This window comes from Mercenaria mercenaria, chromosome 15 (assembly GCF_021730395.1).
Source record: "Mercenaria mercenaria strain notata chromosome 15, MADL_Memer_1, whole genome shotgun sequence".
NCBI classification, from domain to species: Eukaryota; Metazoa; Mollusca; class Bivalvia; order Venerida; family Veneridae; genus Mercenaria; species Mercenaria mercenaria.
Genome location: NC_069375.1, coordinates 42,814,999 through 42,834,615, shown reverse-complemented (window position 1 = coordinate 42,834,615; position 19,617 = coordinate 42,814,999). Strand labels below are relative to the sequence as shown.

The 19,617-nt window shown below is 34.7% G+C and overlaps 1 protein-coding gene across 2 annotated transcripts; it reads right to left on the bottom strand.

Moving 5' to 3' along the window:
- Positions 1-1,773: 1,773 nt before the first annotated feature.
- LOC123561696 (uncharacterized) lies at positions 1,774-12,993 on the bottom strand. 2 transcript variants are annotated; one of them, XM_053524345.1, is made up of 12 exons: positions 12,835-12,993; positions 12,361-12,509; positions 11,806-11,995; positions 11,343-11,469; positions 9,440-9,582; positions 7,590-7,716; positions 7,105-7,358; positions 6,638-6,764; positions 6,364-6,486; positions 5,841-6,050; positions 5,546-5,645; positions 1,774-3,535 (listed from the first exon to the last, which is right to left on the bottom strand). In XM_053524345.1, exons 2-12 carry the CDS (start codon positions 12,479-12,481, stop codon positions 3,480-3,482), a joined length of 1,578 nt encoding a protein of 525 aa, XP_053380320.1. In that variant the 5' UTR covers positions 12,482-12,509; positions 12,835-12,993; the 3' UTR covers positions 1,774-3,479. The 2 variants fall into 2 exon arrangements, with proteins under 2 accessions (XP_053380320.1, XP_053380319.1); XM_053524344.1 differs by having other exon boundaries at positions 1,775-3,535; positions 12,361-12,535.
- Positions 12,994-19,617: the final 6,624 nt, after the last annotated feature.

The window sequence follows — 19,617 nt, the reverse complement described above, 5'->3', positions numbered from 1 at the left end:
AATGCCTTTGGAGAACAACAAGTTACATTTGCTCTATCGTTTGGTAAATGACAAGGTTTCTGGTTTTCCAGCTATATTTGATAAAATAATCACTTTCAATATATTAAAAATGTAGAATACATTTTTGAAATCTCTACATTCTAACATCTTATGATGAATATTTACATAACATTCTTACAAATATCAATGGAAGGAAGTCGGCTAAATATTTGTAAGAATGGACGTAAGCCTTAATTATTTTTTTTTTCAATTATGTTTGATACAGTACATCTTACAGTTACAAGTGATATAAATAGGTACCACTTCGACTTAATTTATGTTTTTAAAAAACATCGCTTCAAATGGTTTATCTACTGCAAGCACAGAAAATAAATAAAATATCCCCAAGAATATTAACGATACGATCCATTTCAGTCAATAAAATATTCAAAGTTTGTGTTTCTCCAGATTAATGAAATGATTTATTAATTACTTGGAAGCAACCCTTTTGTTGTTTGTTCTTATTGATTTAAATGGTTTTGTCTTTTACAAATATTGAACAAAACAAGACATTACTTTATAGAGATGAAACCTAAAATTTTCTAAGATAGAAAGACATTACAGAAAGTCTAGAAATTGATTTCTAATTCCTTCAAATCACCAAATATGATTTCACGAAAATTAATGTGAAATTTATGAAAGTTGTACTTATATCAATAACTTCTTTTAAGGCTGTGTTCGCAAAGAACGACAACTCTTACAAGCAGATACATCTATTAGATTAAGGTTACTCTCCTTACAATTACACAATTGAGTGGAAAATGAAAACGATTTTAGACTCAGTATCATTTCTTTCACAACAAAGATAATTAGGATATATTCATAAGCGTTTGATTTACCCATGATAAACTGCTGCAGATGTTTTTGATGACCCCAGGTGCTCCTCCGTGCATTATTTCATCACAAGCGGGCACCTGGGTAGAACCGCCGACCTTCCGTAAGCCAGCTGGATGGCTATCCCACATGAAGAATTCAACGCCCCGAGTAAGGCTTGAACCCACATCGATGAGGGAAATTATGGTAAAAAATATTAACTTTTAAAATGTAATATCACTTAGTATTTTGTAGTGAAGATAGATCAGTTTTGCTTCTATCAAACTGTCACGTATATGAACGGGCGGTGTAGTACCTAACAGGTAGTCTGAGGAGAGCAGTAAAGATTCAATTTTATTGATCTATATTACCTATGCCTATACTTTAACCAAAAGCATTGTAAAGTTATACAGTTTCTAAATAGTTACACATTTATTCGAGTGCAAATTAAACTTATATATAAATGTGTATAATATATTCCATGAAATGATTTATCAATTTTCAACATTTCTTCTCAGAGAGCATCTTTCCAAGTACCTGTTCATGTTGTGAATTTGTTCATTGTCTCTTTGCTGCGGTATGTGGTCCATTATGTCATCAACGTTTGCTTAGCTGATTGGTCCACAGAATATCAACTATGGAATTATATTGCCTGGCTTGGTAATATAGAATTTAATGTTTAAATATCAACAGCGTAATCAATTTCGTGTCGAACTTAGATTTTCAAATCTGACAATTTTTTTTTTGCGAAAACATAGACAACATTTTAAGAAACATATAATCAGTCAAATACCCGAATAAGGAAATTCACAAACTTATTCATAAGTTATCTCAATATGATTTATTGCGTAATTAAACTAATCGTAGGTTTTTTCTTATCTGCGTAAAATGTATGTTTTTATTTCATACAAGCTAACAGTTTAGGTCTAAAAAATCTTTGACAAAGTTCTGAGAAATCAATATCTAACACAAGTTACATTTCACTATGTGATTATTATACTCGGAAGTCTTTTTGAAAAAGTCTCTAAAGGAGAAGATTGGTTTGCATTGTTTATTCTAATGGCAGCAGGTCTAGGAGCAGTTGGAAAGACATTTCCAGCAATAGGTTGGTCATATTTTTGTGATAATGAGAATTACTATAAACACTGCACTAAACAAGAAACTAATTCCAGATCTACCTTGACAATCGAATGGTTATTGTTCCCTTACTTGGCCTTCGGTGTAATATCCTTATGATTTTTAGAACAACGGCAGTCTCTAAGTGCCATACGGCGACAGACTTGAACACACGTCTTCTCTTCTTCACTTTACAGTTACAATTACCATCTTGCCAAGAACAAACAAATACAAGGAAACAGATCCAATAGGTATAGCACGTCCGTTTAACAAATGCAGCCTCCCCTAAACAGAACACTAAAGTGTATGTATGGCTGTGTGGTCGACAGATACATATAAGAAGTAAAGTAAATAGACTGCAAACACTAAACAAACACATACAGGAACAAAGATGGGCACTGTCTTTGAACCCTCACAGGGAAGAGTATACCAAGTATTTGAACTGCGCGCATACCCTTTCCCTTTATCCTAACCGCGTTCCAAAGTCACAGTATAGTATGACTAATGCACGTCTTTAAGCGGGCGTAGGGTGCGGGGAGTAGTCAATTCACGCTTCCCTTAAATCCTTTGCATATAAGACCTAAACTATGGTAGCCTGTGTATTTTGACATGTTTCTTTAAATATCATATTTAAATCAGATTTATCTCATAAGGATTAAGAAGCTTAAAAGAAGACCGAGTGGTTAATGTTACTGACATATTAAATGCCAGTCACCGAATTTGTTACAACTCCTCTCAAGGGTCGTGTTATTTTATGAGGGCGCCATCCGGTTACTTTTAAAAAAAGGTCGTTGGTTCAATCTGGATGCACGTCCGTTATTGCAGTAATGCCAGGACAGACACCCAAGGCTAACTGAATCATAATTGCCAATAATTCGTACCCACCTGTTAAAACAGATATGGTCAACGTAAGAATAAAGTAAACCACTAGAAATACGATAATATCAAACAACCGTTTTACTGAATATAACTTAGGCGATATTACATTACATTACATTTATATATAATAAGAAGCAATGTTTTACCGTTAGATCGTTCTGAAATATTTCATCAGGACATTCTTGCATACATGTATATGTCATTACTAAACAGAAATGTCACACTTCATTACATCTTAGAAACAATATGTCACCATAAGATATTATTGAAATGTTTCCTGAGGAAGTTCTTTAAGATATACATATCCTTTCAAAACAGAAATGGTACAACATTACATAACATTTAAGAAACAAATGATTACCGTAAGCTCGTACTGAAGTGTTTACACAGGGAGCTCTTTCAGACATATGCAGTTGAAACTCGACATCTCGAATTCCAAGGGATCCACAATTGTACTTCGAGGTTAACCGATATTCGACTTAAAATGATATTTTGTGCACGCATTTTCGGGATTCGAGATAGCTAGTATTTTAAGATAAGCTAATTCGAGATATCGAGTTTTAACTGTATGTCATTTCTTATATGATAATGTTACGGGTATATTTTGTGTTGCCGTAACAATTACACGATCATTATATCCTTTTCCCATTACGATCTATTCCGTTGAAAACGAACGACAGAAGAAACACTGAAATCATAAAAGAGTACATGTTATAGTATATGATTTGTCATGTTCTAACTGCCCTCATAACAAATGAGTTTTAAGTAGTTAGAGAGGTGGCTTCGTTAGTATAACAAATATCTCAGTTATTTACAATAGGAAGCAATATGTATGGTGGCTGATTTCTGCCATTTCGTGTGTTCGTGTCGGCGAGGCGAAATGTCGAAGTAACGAAAACACGAAAGGTCAAAATAATGCAGATTTGTTCGTGTCGGCGGGTCGAAATGTAAATGACACGAAAACACGAAAGGTCGAGAACAGCTTACTTGTCGTGTGTTCGCCTTTCGACATGCGAGGTGAATACACGAAGTAACGAAACATTGAAGGCGAAATAACGAAATTTTAGAGGCGAACACACGAACTTTTGTATTAATCACTTTTCGCGTCGGTGGGTATCAAAACTTCGTTTTGTCGCCCTTCTTTTGTCGTGTCTTCGTGTATTCGCCTCGAAAGTCGAAAGGCGAACACACGAGAAATAAGCAGTTTTCGACCTTTCGACTTTTCGTTACTTTGACCCGCCGACGCGAACACACGACAAATGTGCAATTTCGTCCTTTTGTGTATTCGCCTTCCGCCTTCCGAGGCGAATACACGAAATAACGAAACATTGAAGGCGAAATAACAAAGTTTTAATACCCGCCGATACGAAAAGTGATTAATACAAAAGTTCGTGTGTTCGCTTCTGAAATTTCGTTATTTCGCCTTCAATGTTTCGTTACTTCGTGTATTCGCCTCAAATGTCGGAAGGCGAACACACGACAAATAAGCATTATTTCGACCTTTCGTGTCTTCGACATTTCGCCTCGCCGACACGAACACACGAAATGGCAGAAATCAGCTACCATAACGCAGGCAGTCCGTAATTATTTGAGAAGTATATCAATCGCTAAATCGTCTATAATTTCATACATATGAACTACATTCGTTAAGTTTGCACATTTGATGACTTAAGAACATATGCCAAGGATATTTGTTTGAGTCTGCCAGCTTAGCTCAGTAGCGAAAGTGCAGATCTACGGATCAAGATTTATGCATTCGATCCCGTGCAAGGCGTATGTTTTCTCTGACGGCTGATAAAAGACATCGTGTCTGGAGTCATTCGTCCTCCACCTTTGATTTATATGGGGAGTTGACACTTACTTGCGGGGAACAGATTAGTACTGGTAAAGGTTAGGTTAATTGCCAGTCGTTAAATAACTGACATACCTTTGAACAAGTGTGCCAGACTGTCACAAAATACGCCCGTCATCGAACTTGGCCTAATTCAAGGGGCATAATCCAAGAGTGCCTGGGGCGCTTTTGGTGGTTATCGTACTTGGCCGAGATATTATGCCCACAAACATTGTCAGCAAGTTTGGTGAAGAACGGATGAAAACTGTTCGACTTAGAGTGCGGACAAGGCTGATTTCGCAGTTTTTCGAGTAATTCAAGGGCCATAATCCAAGACTGCCTGGAGCGATTTGGCTGGCTAACGAACTTGGCCGAGATATTATGCCCACAAACATTGTCAGCAAGTTTGGTAAAGATCAGATGAAAACTGTTTGACTTAGAGAGCGGACATGCTTTGGACGCCGACCGCCGCCGCCCGCCGTCTACCGCCACAAGTGTTCACATAATACGCCCCGCTCTTTCAGAGACGGGCGTATAAAAATGATGCTAAACCCAAAATAAACAAACAAACAAACAAACTTGTGAGGAAGCAATGTGAAGTATACAACAAATTTGTTAAAGCTAGACCTGGAAATGACATATAGTTTAATGGATTACTCACCGTTTCTTATTCATAACGTGTTTACATATTCTCATTAATAACATTGGCAGTAAGAAAGGAAAAAGATGCATTACGTAAACCCCGATTCGAAGATCCTAGTCTCCATTATCAAAACCAGTGTATGCATAAAAATTTGCGCAATAGGCATGCACACAGACTATATGGAAACGGTAAAACATATCAACCTCATTATGCCAAAGACTTACCTACAGCTCCTAGTCCTGCTGCCATAAAGAATAAACCATGCCAGCCAATCTCCGCCTTTAAAGACGTTCCAAAAAGACTACCGAGTATACTAACCACAGACTGAAATGCAACTTGTGTTAGAATTGTTATTCACTGAAATTTATATAAGATTTTATATGTTCCATTTTTTATTCCTATGTAATCAAGACATACCATTTACGCACAACTGAGTGTCCGATTGTTTAACATCAAGACAGTTTAAAATTACAAATTAAGCAGAAAAGCGCTTTAAATGTAACGTCATAAGATACTTGCCAAGCCAGTATAAATTATTCCGTAGTTGATAGCCATGTGCTGTGGACCAAGAAGTTTAGCAAGCGTTGATGGCATAATGGACCAAATACCACAGAAAAAGAAGTACAAGGCACAAATCCACAACATGAACAGGTACTTCGAAAGATGCTCTGTGAGAAGTAATGTTGCTAACAGAATAACGAAGCCGCTTGATACACAACGGATGGCAACCTGGATGAATAAGACACAAATTCCGACGACGAAAATAAAACACGTTTATACATCAAAGAGATTCTAGAAGTTAAAGCAGTAACTAGTTAAGAATAAAACCTTTAAGAAAATCTCTTGGAAGCATAGAATGCAACCAGGCAAAACAAATGCAGGCTCGGGTTTGAATGAGTCTCTTCAGAGAGGTGATGGTTAGTGCAAAAAGACACAGTTGATCATGATCAATCTTCCATGTTAATTTCTAAAGTACTTATATTTAACAAAAACTAAAGGGTAAAGTAGAAATCCATAAAAAGCACGAAACAAAATCAAAAACCCTGAATCCAAATTTATCCATGACAGCTCCCCAGATAGGACGACCTATGCAGTTAAATATAGCTGCCAAAGATCCAACTAAGGCTAAGAAATGGTCATCATCTATGAATGTTTGTCCATATGCCTGCAAGAAAACGAAATTGATTTCCAAAATATTAAACAATTGTAATTACATTTAAATTGTAACTATATCTTATTCTAATACAATTCAACACACCTAAGAATTTATAAAGATTTGTTGAAAATCTGGTATTGTAACTTTTTAAAAATCTAACCTTGTAAAGACTATTGATAAACTGCATGCCACCATTCATAAGCATCATCGTCAGCCATACTATATAGAAGCTTCGGCACCTTAAAGCAAATTTTATTGCCTCTAAGATACCTAATTCTTCCAGAAAGCTGTAGAAAAAAAGAACATTACTGCAAAAAAGCAAAATGTACAAATATTTATAACAAATATGCCATCTCACAATTTTAGAGGTGTGTCCAAACTTTCTCAGAAAAATTAACTAAAAAATAGGTTTGGGATAACAGAATATTATTTCTGATAGCCTCATTGGCGTAGTACTGTCTGCGATCAGTACATGTCAAGTATTTTTATTTAGTGGTTTGATAAGCGTGTAATAATGTAAAACATACTTGATAAGAGGAATTGATGCGCGTGGACATGGACTTGATTTTACTTATTTTCATCATCATTATTTTAAGATACTATGTACTTTTACAAACATGAATTCACCTGTCGCTTTCATTTGATACTTCAGCATCTTTGTTTTCCTGCATATTATCACCAACAGTAGCAGTTTCGGTATTAGCGTTTTTGTTATTTATCTTGTATTCATTTTCTTTGTGGCTGAATCCTAAGTTATCATATGCAGGCTTTGATCCATTTTCTGCATATTGATTTGTTGTATCATCGTTATTTTCTTTAGTTCTCGGACAGATTTCATCTTGTTTATTCTGAAGTTGTTTCTCTACGTCTAAACTCACCACCTGAAAACAAATTAAACATACGTCATGCATATATTACTTAATGCAACAATGATATTTTTAGAGTGCAACTATGTGCATGTTGTAATTCATGTAGTAATTGTACAAATGCTTTGTTTTAGGAGTAATTACGATATAAGAAATATAGAAATGGCTAAAAAATAAACAATAATGTAAACTTGAACTATCCCTTAAATATTCGACTTTGTTAAATACAAATATTTGCTTGCAAACCTTTGAAGGCCTTGGTGGGGGCTCTGACAAACAGGCAATACCAATGAGCTGCATACAAAAGTAAGCACCGCCAAGAAGTAGAAAGCATGTAGGTACTCTGTCCAATAGATCTGGCTGAGTAAAATATCTGAAATCAAACACAATAACACCGACGTTTGACGCCACCGTTGCTAAAAACGCCAAGTAACCAGGTATGTAGCGCATGAGTTACAACCTCTCCATGATTTTGTTTAATGCCCAGTTTCGTCAAACGGTAACGCTCAGTGATATTTAATCTTGCAACTTCATGCCACACATTTATCTTTTTTGTATTGTTTTGTTTGATGAAAAGATCATAACAGATATTAAATAACTAAAACTGTTCAGATTACATGTTATTTACATTAACCGAAGGCAAATTTAAGCTACATTTTATTCACTGAATATTACCTTTTTTAAACTGCAAATACCTTGTTTTTTTAATTATGCTATATCAATGATTTCAATATTGCCACATAAAAATATGTTAACATAATTGTACATGGTTTGCATATGAAAAGTTATAATATACCATAAGAAGCACTGGTATGAAAACAAGCCTTTGCAAGTAAAAGTCTTGCATAAATCAATCTCCAGAAAGAATATTTGTTAACTTTGTAAATGAGAAATAGAATGGAATGACCAAAACAATTTTGTAGCCTTTGCCTTCCATCCTTTGCTGATGAGAATGTTCAAGGAATGACCTATACTAATTGTACAGTTTGTCTTCATCGTTCTGTAGATGAGGAGACATAACGATTATGTAGCATAACCGTCCATCAAATGTAGATAAGAACTCTGATGGAATAACATGTAGCAATTGTGTAGCCTCACCTTTAACATTTGGAGATCAGACGTCTAAGGGAATGACATATATCAATTCGTGTAGCCTTAACTCCACCACATATAGTAGTCTATGAGAATAAAGTATAAGGCTGAACACCACTAAATCCGACTGCTCCTTATTTCATATAAAATCCACTTGCTTCATAAAGGGTTTTTTGATATTTTTTAGTATATCAGATTTTCAGAGACTTATTTTCCCACAAAGAGCTATATCGCTACTTTAGAAAAGCAAAACTGAAAGGAGGTGTTTTATATAAGAAAACTATAGTTTGTAAAATACAACCCGCTAAATGTACTCCTTTTCGCTTTTTTCAATCTCTCTTCAAAACACAAAATTCTTACCTCGCCAGTTTTACCTAGCATGCGATAGAATCATGCCTATTCCGATAAAATGCATAGTGATATATATTGAAACACGATAGAGTAAAAGAAAACACGATACTATTGAGAAAGGGCACGAGGTAAGGGAGAAAGATTAGCACTATTTATGTTTGGACCACTAGACCAGCGGAGGCTTACATTTGATTTGGTAGTGATAACAATCATGTTTACTCATTTCCATCATTTGTAGAAGTCTAAATGATTGATGTGTATCATTTGTAGATGAGAACCACCGTATTTACAAATCTATGGGATACCATTAAGTAGTTATGTAGCCTTACATCTAACATTTGTAGAAGTCTTAAGTGAATGATAAATAGCGATAATTTTTCTCTACCTCAACATCTCTAGGTGAAAAGTCTGAGAGAATGGCATATTACAATTTTAGCATTTTACCTCCAATTTATGTAGAAATCTAATGGAATAACATAAAAAAACTTATGAAGCTAACCTGATGATAAGTTTAATGGAATAACATATAACAATTATGTAGCCTTACGTCCAATATCACTTGTAGAAACCTATTAGAATGACATTTACGTAACCTTACCTTCACAATTTGATGAAATCTGAGTGGACGGAATCTAGCCATTATGTAACCTTACCTTCCACCATCCTCTGTAACTAAATCTGGTGAGAGATTATCAGGATTAATGTAGCCTGTAATAACTTGATTAAAAATCAGAGATCCACCGCCTGTTCCACTAACTACGAGTCCTGCCGCCAGGGTAGAATATTCTGGTAACCACTTGAAACAAATAGAATTGTGAAGTTTAAAGGGACTGGCCTCCAGATCGTTCGACAACAAAACCAATATTTTTAGATATCTGGAAATAAATGCTACATTTCTTAAGAAGGCTTTAAAACCTAATGACTGACAAACTATATGTTACGAAAATACATGAGAATTTGTTGTTTTTACTACTTTTTACGATGAAAATCGAAAAACGTTTGTAACTCTTTTATACCAGGTAAACTGTCTCGGTTATAGATATCTATATTTTGGAGTCATTATTGACTACTTCAGCTATAGCGCTATTGGTTACAACGACGGGAAAATGTCTATTGCCGCGGCAGTCCGGGGTTCGATTTCCGACGCTGTCATTTTTTATTTTCTTCATTTGGAATGTTTTAAATATTTAAGAAACAAAACCTCATATTATTATGTTCATAATATAACCAAACTTCAATTTAAAAGAAAGATTATTCTTTAGCCAAATCTGGAGGTCAGTGTCGTTAAGATACTATTAATCTAAAAAAGCATAATTTAGGACGAACAGTGAGGTAAATACAATGTACATGGTAAAGATGTTTCAATTCAAATATTTGGACACCAGTAAGTTCATCGGGATTCTGAAGATGTTTGTCACGAAAAAGCATCCGTTATACTTATAAACAATCATTTTAAACCAGTAAAATTAAATTTGGCTTTGTAGCTGGCCTTTTTGCCAAAGAAAGTAATAAGTACCTTTTAGAAATAATGTTCAAATTGCATAACGTCAATGTAAACTTACAAGATTTTATAAAGTACATGCGAAAGAATGCCTTTATAAATAAAGACATGTATAAACACTACTTGTAGCATGAAATTATTAATTGATGTTGCGATTTAGTGTGTATGATTTCATTAACTTATGTTGTACGTTAAGAAGGTGTTCATTTTCATGCTTAATTGTTTAACACATAAACCACTGCATTACGTGATAACCGACGAACGGCCCTCAGTGCATAATGCACTTCTCAAGGAAGTTACCCCTTAAGTGTAAACTTGCAGCAACCAATTATTAATATGGTGGCGGAATTCTGCCATTTCGTTCCGGCGTACTTGCGTGTTTTTGCTGATACGACACGCGAGAACGAACTGGAAGGAATCAGCCACCGTAGACATATCTGTTTGTAGTAATATACAAACTTCAAAATAAAATAAAACATTATCAGACCCATGACAATGAGGTAGAAATGATAGAGTTTTCAAAATCATTATCGCTCTGTTTGGAAGGGATATGATTTATGCCATTTTGTCATTTCGTTCTGTCGAAGCTAAAGAACGGCATTCGGCTGGGCGACTTTTGGCGGTGCGATATTCGACGGGGTGCCATAACGACGTTTGTCGTCTTTTCGCTGCGACAGAACGACAAACATCGTTATGGCGCTTCGCCGAACGTCACCCCGCCGAAGGTCGTTCTGTCGCAGCGAAAAGACGACAAAAGTCGTTATGGCGCCCCGCCGAACTTCGCCCCGTCACATGTCGTACTATCGCAGCAAAAAGACGACAAACGTCGTTATGGCGCCCCGCCGAACGTCGCCCCGCCATGACGTTTGTCACTTCTTTCACTGCGACAGAAAGAAATGACAAAATGGCATAAACCAGCCACCATAATCTGACGCCATATTAGGGCTATTGCTCGACATTAATATAGTTACCGTAACACAATATTATTTGAACTTAGCAGGATATAATTTTACTTTAGCCTGATGTTATGATACCAAAACAAGATTACGTTTTACCTTAATAGCTGTTTGAACGGGAGAGCCATATGTGAGTTTGTGTCCTAAATATGTCGTTAGTCCACTTGTAATTACTATAGCTATAAAGGAGCTATTAACACTAAAATAATTAACAGCTACAGATCCACTGAAAGAAAGAGAGGAAATATTTTCAGATTTAGAACGTCATTATTATATATATATAGGTAGTGTACGTGTGTGTTTGGGGTTAACGTCTTTTTTTTAAGAATTTTTCAGTCAAATAAACGACGGTCATATATAGTTCAAGTTAGAAATAAACTGTAAACATTATGTCAGATCCCAATGCAAATTGTTGTTTCAAATTATCAACTTTAACTTGTCTTTACAAATTCTTGAAAACTTTCTTATATCGATAAGAATCACTATCGTATTTTACAGTTTGAATTTTGAATGGTGCTATAAGTATGAAAAGTATTCTAAATGACCATCTTACTTTCCTTACCAGAAAACTAGAGAGCCAATAAATGTTGCGATTCTTGCCCCAAATCTATGAGCAAAGATACCGCCTACCGTCAAACCCACACAGTTGCCGACAGTACCAGCTCCATTGATCCACAAAGTGTCCACGTTTTTGACCTCGGTATCAGCCGTGCGGTTCCGTATGTACGAAATGTAATACGGTGAAAAATTACCTAGTGTGTATACAGATAATATTTGTAGGCAATCGTTAATGAAGTTGGCAATTTGATTTAGTACAATATAAAAGGTTCTTTTGCTTGATATAAAAATATGTACGTTACGGTAATAATGCTGTCTAGATTTTAAAAGACATACATGAAAATTATGCTATTACATAGCAAAAGGCTTTATTAACATGATGTCTGCCTATGTTGAATCATTTTAATTTCTTGTCTATATTGAAAAAAACTATGCGCTTATTCTATTCTTGTTTCTTGGCATAATTTGAAAACATAAACGTGTCATTAAATAAAGGGTACCCTTTACAGTAGAAATGCCAAGTCTGTATAACTAAAATGATTAACAAATATTTACTTACCTATCGTGTACATGGCTCCTAACGCCAGATGAATGAAAAAACCTCCAAATAAAACAACACCAACCCTAAAATTGCACGGTCCGCACTTGTTTTTGTCATTTTCAGATACTTCCACCTTCATATTTTGTCTCTTATATTACTTATATACTCTATTACGATCCTTTTAATTCTGTATCTGTACAGGTTAGAGACCACCAAATTTCCCCATAGACTTTCATTATAAAGTCATGGCGTGTACGGCCTTCCATAAATCGAGACAGCCATATCTACTCATATTTTGAACTATCTTTGAAATAACGGACGAAGAACAAACGAATTGGTGATACTTTTCATGAAACCTTTTTACAAAACACAGCATTTGTAGCCAAAATTGTTACCATGTATAATAAAAAACTCTAAATGGTTCAATTACCAAACAATTCACTTCTTAAGCACGTTTTCATTACAGACCAATCAGAACGGATTATACATTACCTTATTTCCAGATAAACAATTACTTTATTCCTAAAACGTTCCGTGTATTTTTTGAATTGGTGGTCCCTTACCAGCAGCTCTGAAATACTATGAGATACTAAAAAACTAATTGAAACACTAGCGCAGCATAGTAACATTGAAACTGTTAAAATGTACATCGCAGAGAGTAAAAGAATGTTATAAAGTAAGATTAGATAAGTTCTTTTTTATAGTCAATACTATAAGGCAGAGTGCATTTACCCTCTTTCAGTCAAACTTTTCTTTATGTTTCCTGTAACACTGAAAGAAATCTTTCGTACTATATATTAAAATAATTGACCAGATATCTAAAGCCAAAGAGCTTCTGAAATGAATATAGGTGTCATTTTCATCTGTAGAGATGTGAAAACGCCCATCTATTTTCTATTTTTAAGGGCTTACGAGGCATGACTTGAACAAATCCGAATGCATGCTAAGATGCAACGATAACCACATTGTCTTTATTCGTGGCCCTTTAATGAAATTATATAAATAAACGGGACATTCCATTCATGCTGTGTTGTGCACAGTCAAACAACGATTATGAGATGTAGTTAATACAGAGTAAACAAAATAAATTTGCACAAATATGTTACTTCACGCAATTGGCATTCGGTAAGGGGCAATATGCTCAGCGTACTTCACATTACATTGAACCAAATTTATTTTTCGCTTCATCGTTATTCTTTCTTCAATAAATGTCAGTTGCATTGTAAGTGTCACAATCCCTTTAAATCCCCTTATTGCATTTTTGCATTACAACTGCTGATATCAACCAAACAGTCCGAGTATATTACGATAGTCTTCCTAGCATCTAGGAGCAAAATACCCACTCTTTCACGTGTTCTTTTGTTGAACTCTGCGCCGGATGCGAGCTGCGACTGGCGAAAATCAAATATTAATATATGTTATCATCATAAAAAGATTGGTATCATTTTTATTTGCAATTGAAAAAAGTAACGCTCTTTAGCATGGCTGATGTACCCAAATCTATCAAAATTCTGTATAGGGGGTTCACTATTTAAAGTTCAAAAGGCAGAACACATACGCAATAGATATAAAAAGGCAAACCATATATATATATCTATTTGACATATCATCCTTGTTTATACACACTGTATTTCTCAAGTGTATCACTGTTAGATAAACACATGTCACTAGTGCTAGACGCATCAAAGCATAATGGCATAAAAATCAGTTTTGACGTTCTGTTGGTTTCTTCTTGTTTCAGATGCAATGGTCCATTGTGCTGCATTAATAATGGCAAACAACAGAAAGTATCGTACCTGTAAAAACATAAATGAAGATCATAAAATCTGTTCTCAGGATCAAATTCAAACAGGATATTGGATTCTCTGAAGCAAGACATTTTGCAAATGCCAAATTTAAACTTAAAATACACACGTGAACTTATTCATTTAAAGCTAACGCGAATTACACAATTGGGGCCTAAGTGACCGAGTGGTTGAGGTCGCTGACTTCAAATCATTTGTCCCTGACCGATGTGGTTTCAATCCTCGCTCGGGGCGTTGAATTCTGCAAGTGAAGAAGCTATCTAGCAGGCTTACGAAGGCTGGTTCTACCTAGATGCCCACTCGTGATGATATAACGCAATGAGGGGCACCTGAAAACTTCTTCCACAATGAAAAGCTGGAAGGTTGCCATATAAATTGTGAATTGTGTCTGTCCTCCCATCAACGATCGGAAGAAAATCACTAAGAACATTTCTTCTGGGAAGACAGATTAATATGTTTACCATATTTCTAAAAATACTGTAAATACTGTCTATTTTGCACGAGGTTGTTATTTTTTGCGAAATTTCTCAAATGAACCTTCTCGCGAATTCATCTGTGTCGCTAAAATTTTAAATATTCGGAAAATAGCGAATATTTCCGATTTCGATTTGGCAACCTTTGCAAAACTCGCAAAAAAAAATAAAATTGGAAAATCGCGAAAAAGCAATCAGCGAAATATAAGACTTTTACAGTAGTTCCGTTAATGTCAAGGAAAATAAATAGAACTGTCGTGGACTAAAGAGTAACTGTAATGACATTCGTCTTCTTCAGTCAAAATGTAACACATCAATGATGCAGCTTAATGAAACCTTTTGTTGAAAGGAAGCGACAACACATCGTTTACAGGTTACTCACTGTATGATTTGATTAAGAAAAATACCGAAAGAGATTACATGTTACTATGCCACAATCAGTCTCTTTCTATTCAATACTTTCTAAGCAAAACTTTATCTTAAAGACTTTGACCACCTTATTACACATTATCTGCAATCATAATTATCACAAGAAAGATTTGAATTGGCATCACTAACGTTGGACTGTTTTGACAGCAATATTAGTGGTCAAATTTTTGAATTTTCCATTTATAGTAATTCTCTCTGTTTGTTGACAAATCCAAAACATACCATTATTCCGCAAAAGGGCGTTATTCTTTTCTCTATTCCCAGCCAAGCCTTTCCTACATTTGGAATGGCGGTTACTGGATGATTTAAATGGAAGTGACCATTTTCAAATTATAATATCAAATATCATTTATCAAACTTGGAATTATAGTATAAATTTAATCGCACTCATTGGCAGCAACAATATCTGTCTTTATGTAAACATATTTGACTTTGGAGAAATTCTATGAGCCTATTGATCCATTTTCTGTTATTCTACTAGTACCTGATTTTGCTAAACCACGAACTTCAGGGTCCATATCCATAAACGTTTTAGGTCCGTAATTTGGAGTTAGAGGACTTTTAACTTCTAAATATTCAAATTGCCGCAATTCCTTTTTAATTTTTGACACCTTTAAAACAGTATTGCTTAATTTGCAACCAAGGTAGAAAAGTCAAAGTTTAAAAATATTTCCAGTGAAAGGAAAGTCTGACGAGTGAGTATTAAGTCAATGAACATGAATAAGTGTAAGTAATCAGTTGATAAAGTTTTGAGCAAATCCATTAGTTGATCAGAATCTGATTAACTACCTTTAGCACAATTATTTGACTCTCTTTAGAAATGTTGCGACATTGCAGACAGTGACTTATAAAGTAAAGAGATACACCAAAAAGTTATAAAATTGTTGCAGGTACAAAAACATACCTGTAAGTGTAAAACAAAATTGTACCTGCTGGTATAAAGTTGTACCTGTAGATATATTTTTGTACCTGCAGATTCACTTTTATACCTACAGGTACAAATAAGAACTATACGTGAAGGTATGATTTATATCTGCATATATAAATATTTTTGTCCCTGCAGGTATAAAAATGTATGTGCAGATAAATTTTGTACCTGCACGTACAATTTTATACTTATTTTATTAAAATTCATACATACAGGGGTATAAAGTTGTACGTACAGGTACAAAATGTATCTGCACATACATTTGTACCTCAAGGTATAAATCTTTACGTGCAGATAAAAATTTTCTACGTGCGCGTACACGTTTATATCTGCAGGTACATTTCCAACCTGCGGACGTAAAAATATACCTGCACGTATAAAATTGTACTTGCAGGTACAATCTTAACTCTCCTCGTTTTATCTATTTACTTTCGACCCAAACTATATGCCATATTGGTATGACGCGGCCGGGTATCGAGGCCACAGCCTACCGCACTCGAAACGGACGCTTTACCACCAGGCTTCGAGGAGGTCGTTTTAACGTTTGTAAAGATATTTTATATAAATTAGCACGGTTTGAAAACTTTTCACGAATAAACCTTCGTGAAAGTAGAAAAAAAGATTTTCGTGAAATATTATCTGGTTATCGGGAAAATATGTCAAAATAGTGCCCTGAACTACATAAAGATAACCCAATAGTACCCTTTATTGCGTACTCGTTTCTATTCCCCGTTAAGTTACACTGGTACCGGAAACGTCATTATTATCCATATACTGACGCCTGAATTTCATATCGGGTGCGTGACGTAATTCAGTGTGTGCTGTTCCACTGTTTTCTTTTATTTAGTTCAGTATTGTCAATCCTATTCAGGCTATTGAACAAATTTATGGTACTTACATTATATTTATACGTGTATATGAGTATGTATTAAAAATGTTATTATCTTTGCATCGGGAAATATGCACTTGTTCTTCAGCGGAAGAATATTGCGCTCCTAAAGTCGCACAATATTTTCGCTGAAGAACTCGTGCATATTTCCCGATACAAAGTTAATAACCTATAACTATGGAATTAAGTGTATTATATCCACCTCAATCTCCGACCACCGACCGCCACCCCTTAGAGTGTCTTAAACTTATAGATATTGAATTATAACATTCAGATGGGTTACAAAATCAACGTATTTTTTAAATTCCCTTTATTATTTATGTTCAATCCGCATCTGTTATCTTATGCTGCAGTAGTTGGCACTATGGGGATTTTTTTCTACTGAGAACAAGCGATTCTTTTCGTGAAAAGTTTTCAAACCGTGTTAATTTATATAAAATATCTGGTTTCATCTGGATCTTTGGGCAACTTCCTTCTTGATATATTTACGATAAGCTTAAGATATGAATAGAAATTTATGTATAAATATTCGGCAATCTCCGTCTGGTAGTTTGCACGAACTTTAATAGTAGCCGGAGAATGCCAAAGTAAAATCGGGATATTTCGTATTATCGCGTATGTTACGAATCATCATTACGTTCCATCACATTAACACTACACAGGAATCGGATTGTCTCCCTTAAACCAAAATGAGAATGCAATGCTGCTCATCTAAGCATGGTTGCTTATGAAATTAAAAAAGACGTACAGTAATTATTTCATTTGCGTGACATTTAACTTTACAACTGATGTAGTGAATATACAAATTAATACAGTTTGGTGAATGGACATTGTTTAAACACTTGTAAAACCAAAACACAGTTGTACATTCAGGAAGAGATTAATTCTTATATAATGTCTAACTTTCTTTTTCATAATACAGGCTTCTGAGGCATGAAACTACTAGGTCGCATTACATTAAACATAATTTTCATAACTTAGAGTTTAAAAAAATCACTCGTGGAATATTTTGATTCGAGCATCAAGGATGGAATATTACGTTATCATTTTGATATACACGTGGGTTTTTCCAGTGCCGCTTATTTCAGGTACCAACTTTAAATCAAGAAATTAATGCTTATTTTACGGACAATGCGCTATCTGTAATTATTTATGAAATAATGTAAAGAAGAAAAAACGTGTCTTAACGTTATTTATACACGGAAAGAAGTTATACGTCCTCGGAATATTTTCATGTGAATTATTCTGGCGACGTTTAACCGATTTTTAGTGTATCAATTTAAGTCAAACATATGTTGCTAAACATTATTTTGATTCTAATATGCCGTTAATCCTTTCGATTCAAAATTGCCAGCGACGTCCACAACGTCATCTAAATATAACCGTTACTTCTCGTATGTTGACGTTTTTAATATTAGCGCGACGTTACTTGAGTAGTAATTGGGAGTCTGTAAATACATAAACAAGTCGATTTTCTTAGATATTATGTTCTAATATGTTTTTCTCTGTTAAAACACTCTAACGCTAGAATGACGTCACGTTAACATGCGGTGAGATCAATGTTTTTATTGCGACAAAGAAAGACAGCTACTTTATTTTATCTACTGTTTTATATAAGGGCATAATAGAATCAAAATAATTTATAGCAAAACCCGTATTGAACACTTTTTATACACTCATTTGGTAATACGTTGTACAAATAATTTCACTCGGCCTTCGCCCTCGTCATAAAGTAGTATCACTCTATCAATGTTTGGAAATGCAGATGCTTGATTATATTAGTTGGAACAATGTCTTTATGTTATAATTAGATTTGATTTTAAAAGTTAAAACTCAAACTCAGCTGAGACAGAAAAAATGTTTTGTGAACATGGGGCATGGGCCGGAATTTTATCATTATAAGTCAACCAAGTGAATTAGACTTGAAGGCATGACAAAAACTTTATGTACATGTATTTTAAACTGGATTATTTTGTATACCCGTTTAAAGTGACAAAGATTATAGCACTTGATCTTTCTTCCGTTCGTCAATTTACACAATTCTATTTTTGTCAGTTTGTTTACAAACATATCGGTGGATAGCTGATAAAATACACTGCTTTATGTATTCGCTCATGATTTTGACATTAATAACCGGCTTTCATACCATTAAATCAAGACGTTTTTAACAAAGTTGCTTGATATGTTGAATGTAAAACTTAACTTCCCTTTTAATCGTTACGATTGCTTGTATATCTTTCGGCTTATTGATCACTGACATTAAGCAAAGCTTCAAATGTTTAAAAGAAGATATAAATTTCATATAAGCTGTTAGAATAGATTACTTCTTAATTCTGACTTTACAGACGCGAACGATGGTCTAATGCTTTAATTGGCGGCTGCTCAACCCGGGTTAGTCTGTTTAACCCCCTAAGCAACGAGCACGTCTTCTTATATGACACCAGTACTGGTTTCTCCAGGACGCGAACTCTAGAGTGGTTCAAATCAGCTTGAAGCTTTCGACACAATCGAGATAAAAAAAACTAGATAACTAACTCTGATCATCTTTTTTTTCAAGGATACACTACTGAATGCACATACCATTAAACATGGTTTAAAACCCTGTAAAATACCCATTAAAATAGGAAAACCCGTTAATTAACCCTATTAATTATTGCATCACTTTATTTAACAGGTTTCACAATATTAATGGGTTACATGTTAAAATACCATTAAAACACCCATTTTTACCATGAATCTTGTCATTAAAAA

What these genes read in the sequence shown, in the direction of transcription:
- LOC123561696 (XM_053524345.1), bottom strand. Translation starts at nt 12,481, where the DNA reads ATGAAGGTGGAAGTATCTGAAAATGACAAAAACAAGTGCGGACCGTGC. An exon ending in GTTACAGAGGATGGTGGAAG is followed by an intron (nt 7,717 to 9,439) that starts GTAAGGTTACAT and finishes GTTTGATTTCAG; the next exon opens with ATATTTTACTCAGCCAGATC. An exon ending in CCCCACCAAGGCCTTCAAAG is followed by an intron (nt 7,359 to 7,589) that starts GTTTGCAAGCAA and finishes ATTTGTTTTCAG; the next exon opens with GTGGTGAGTTTAGACGTAGA.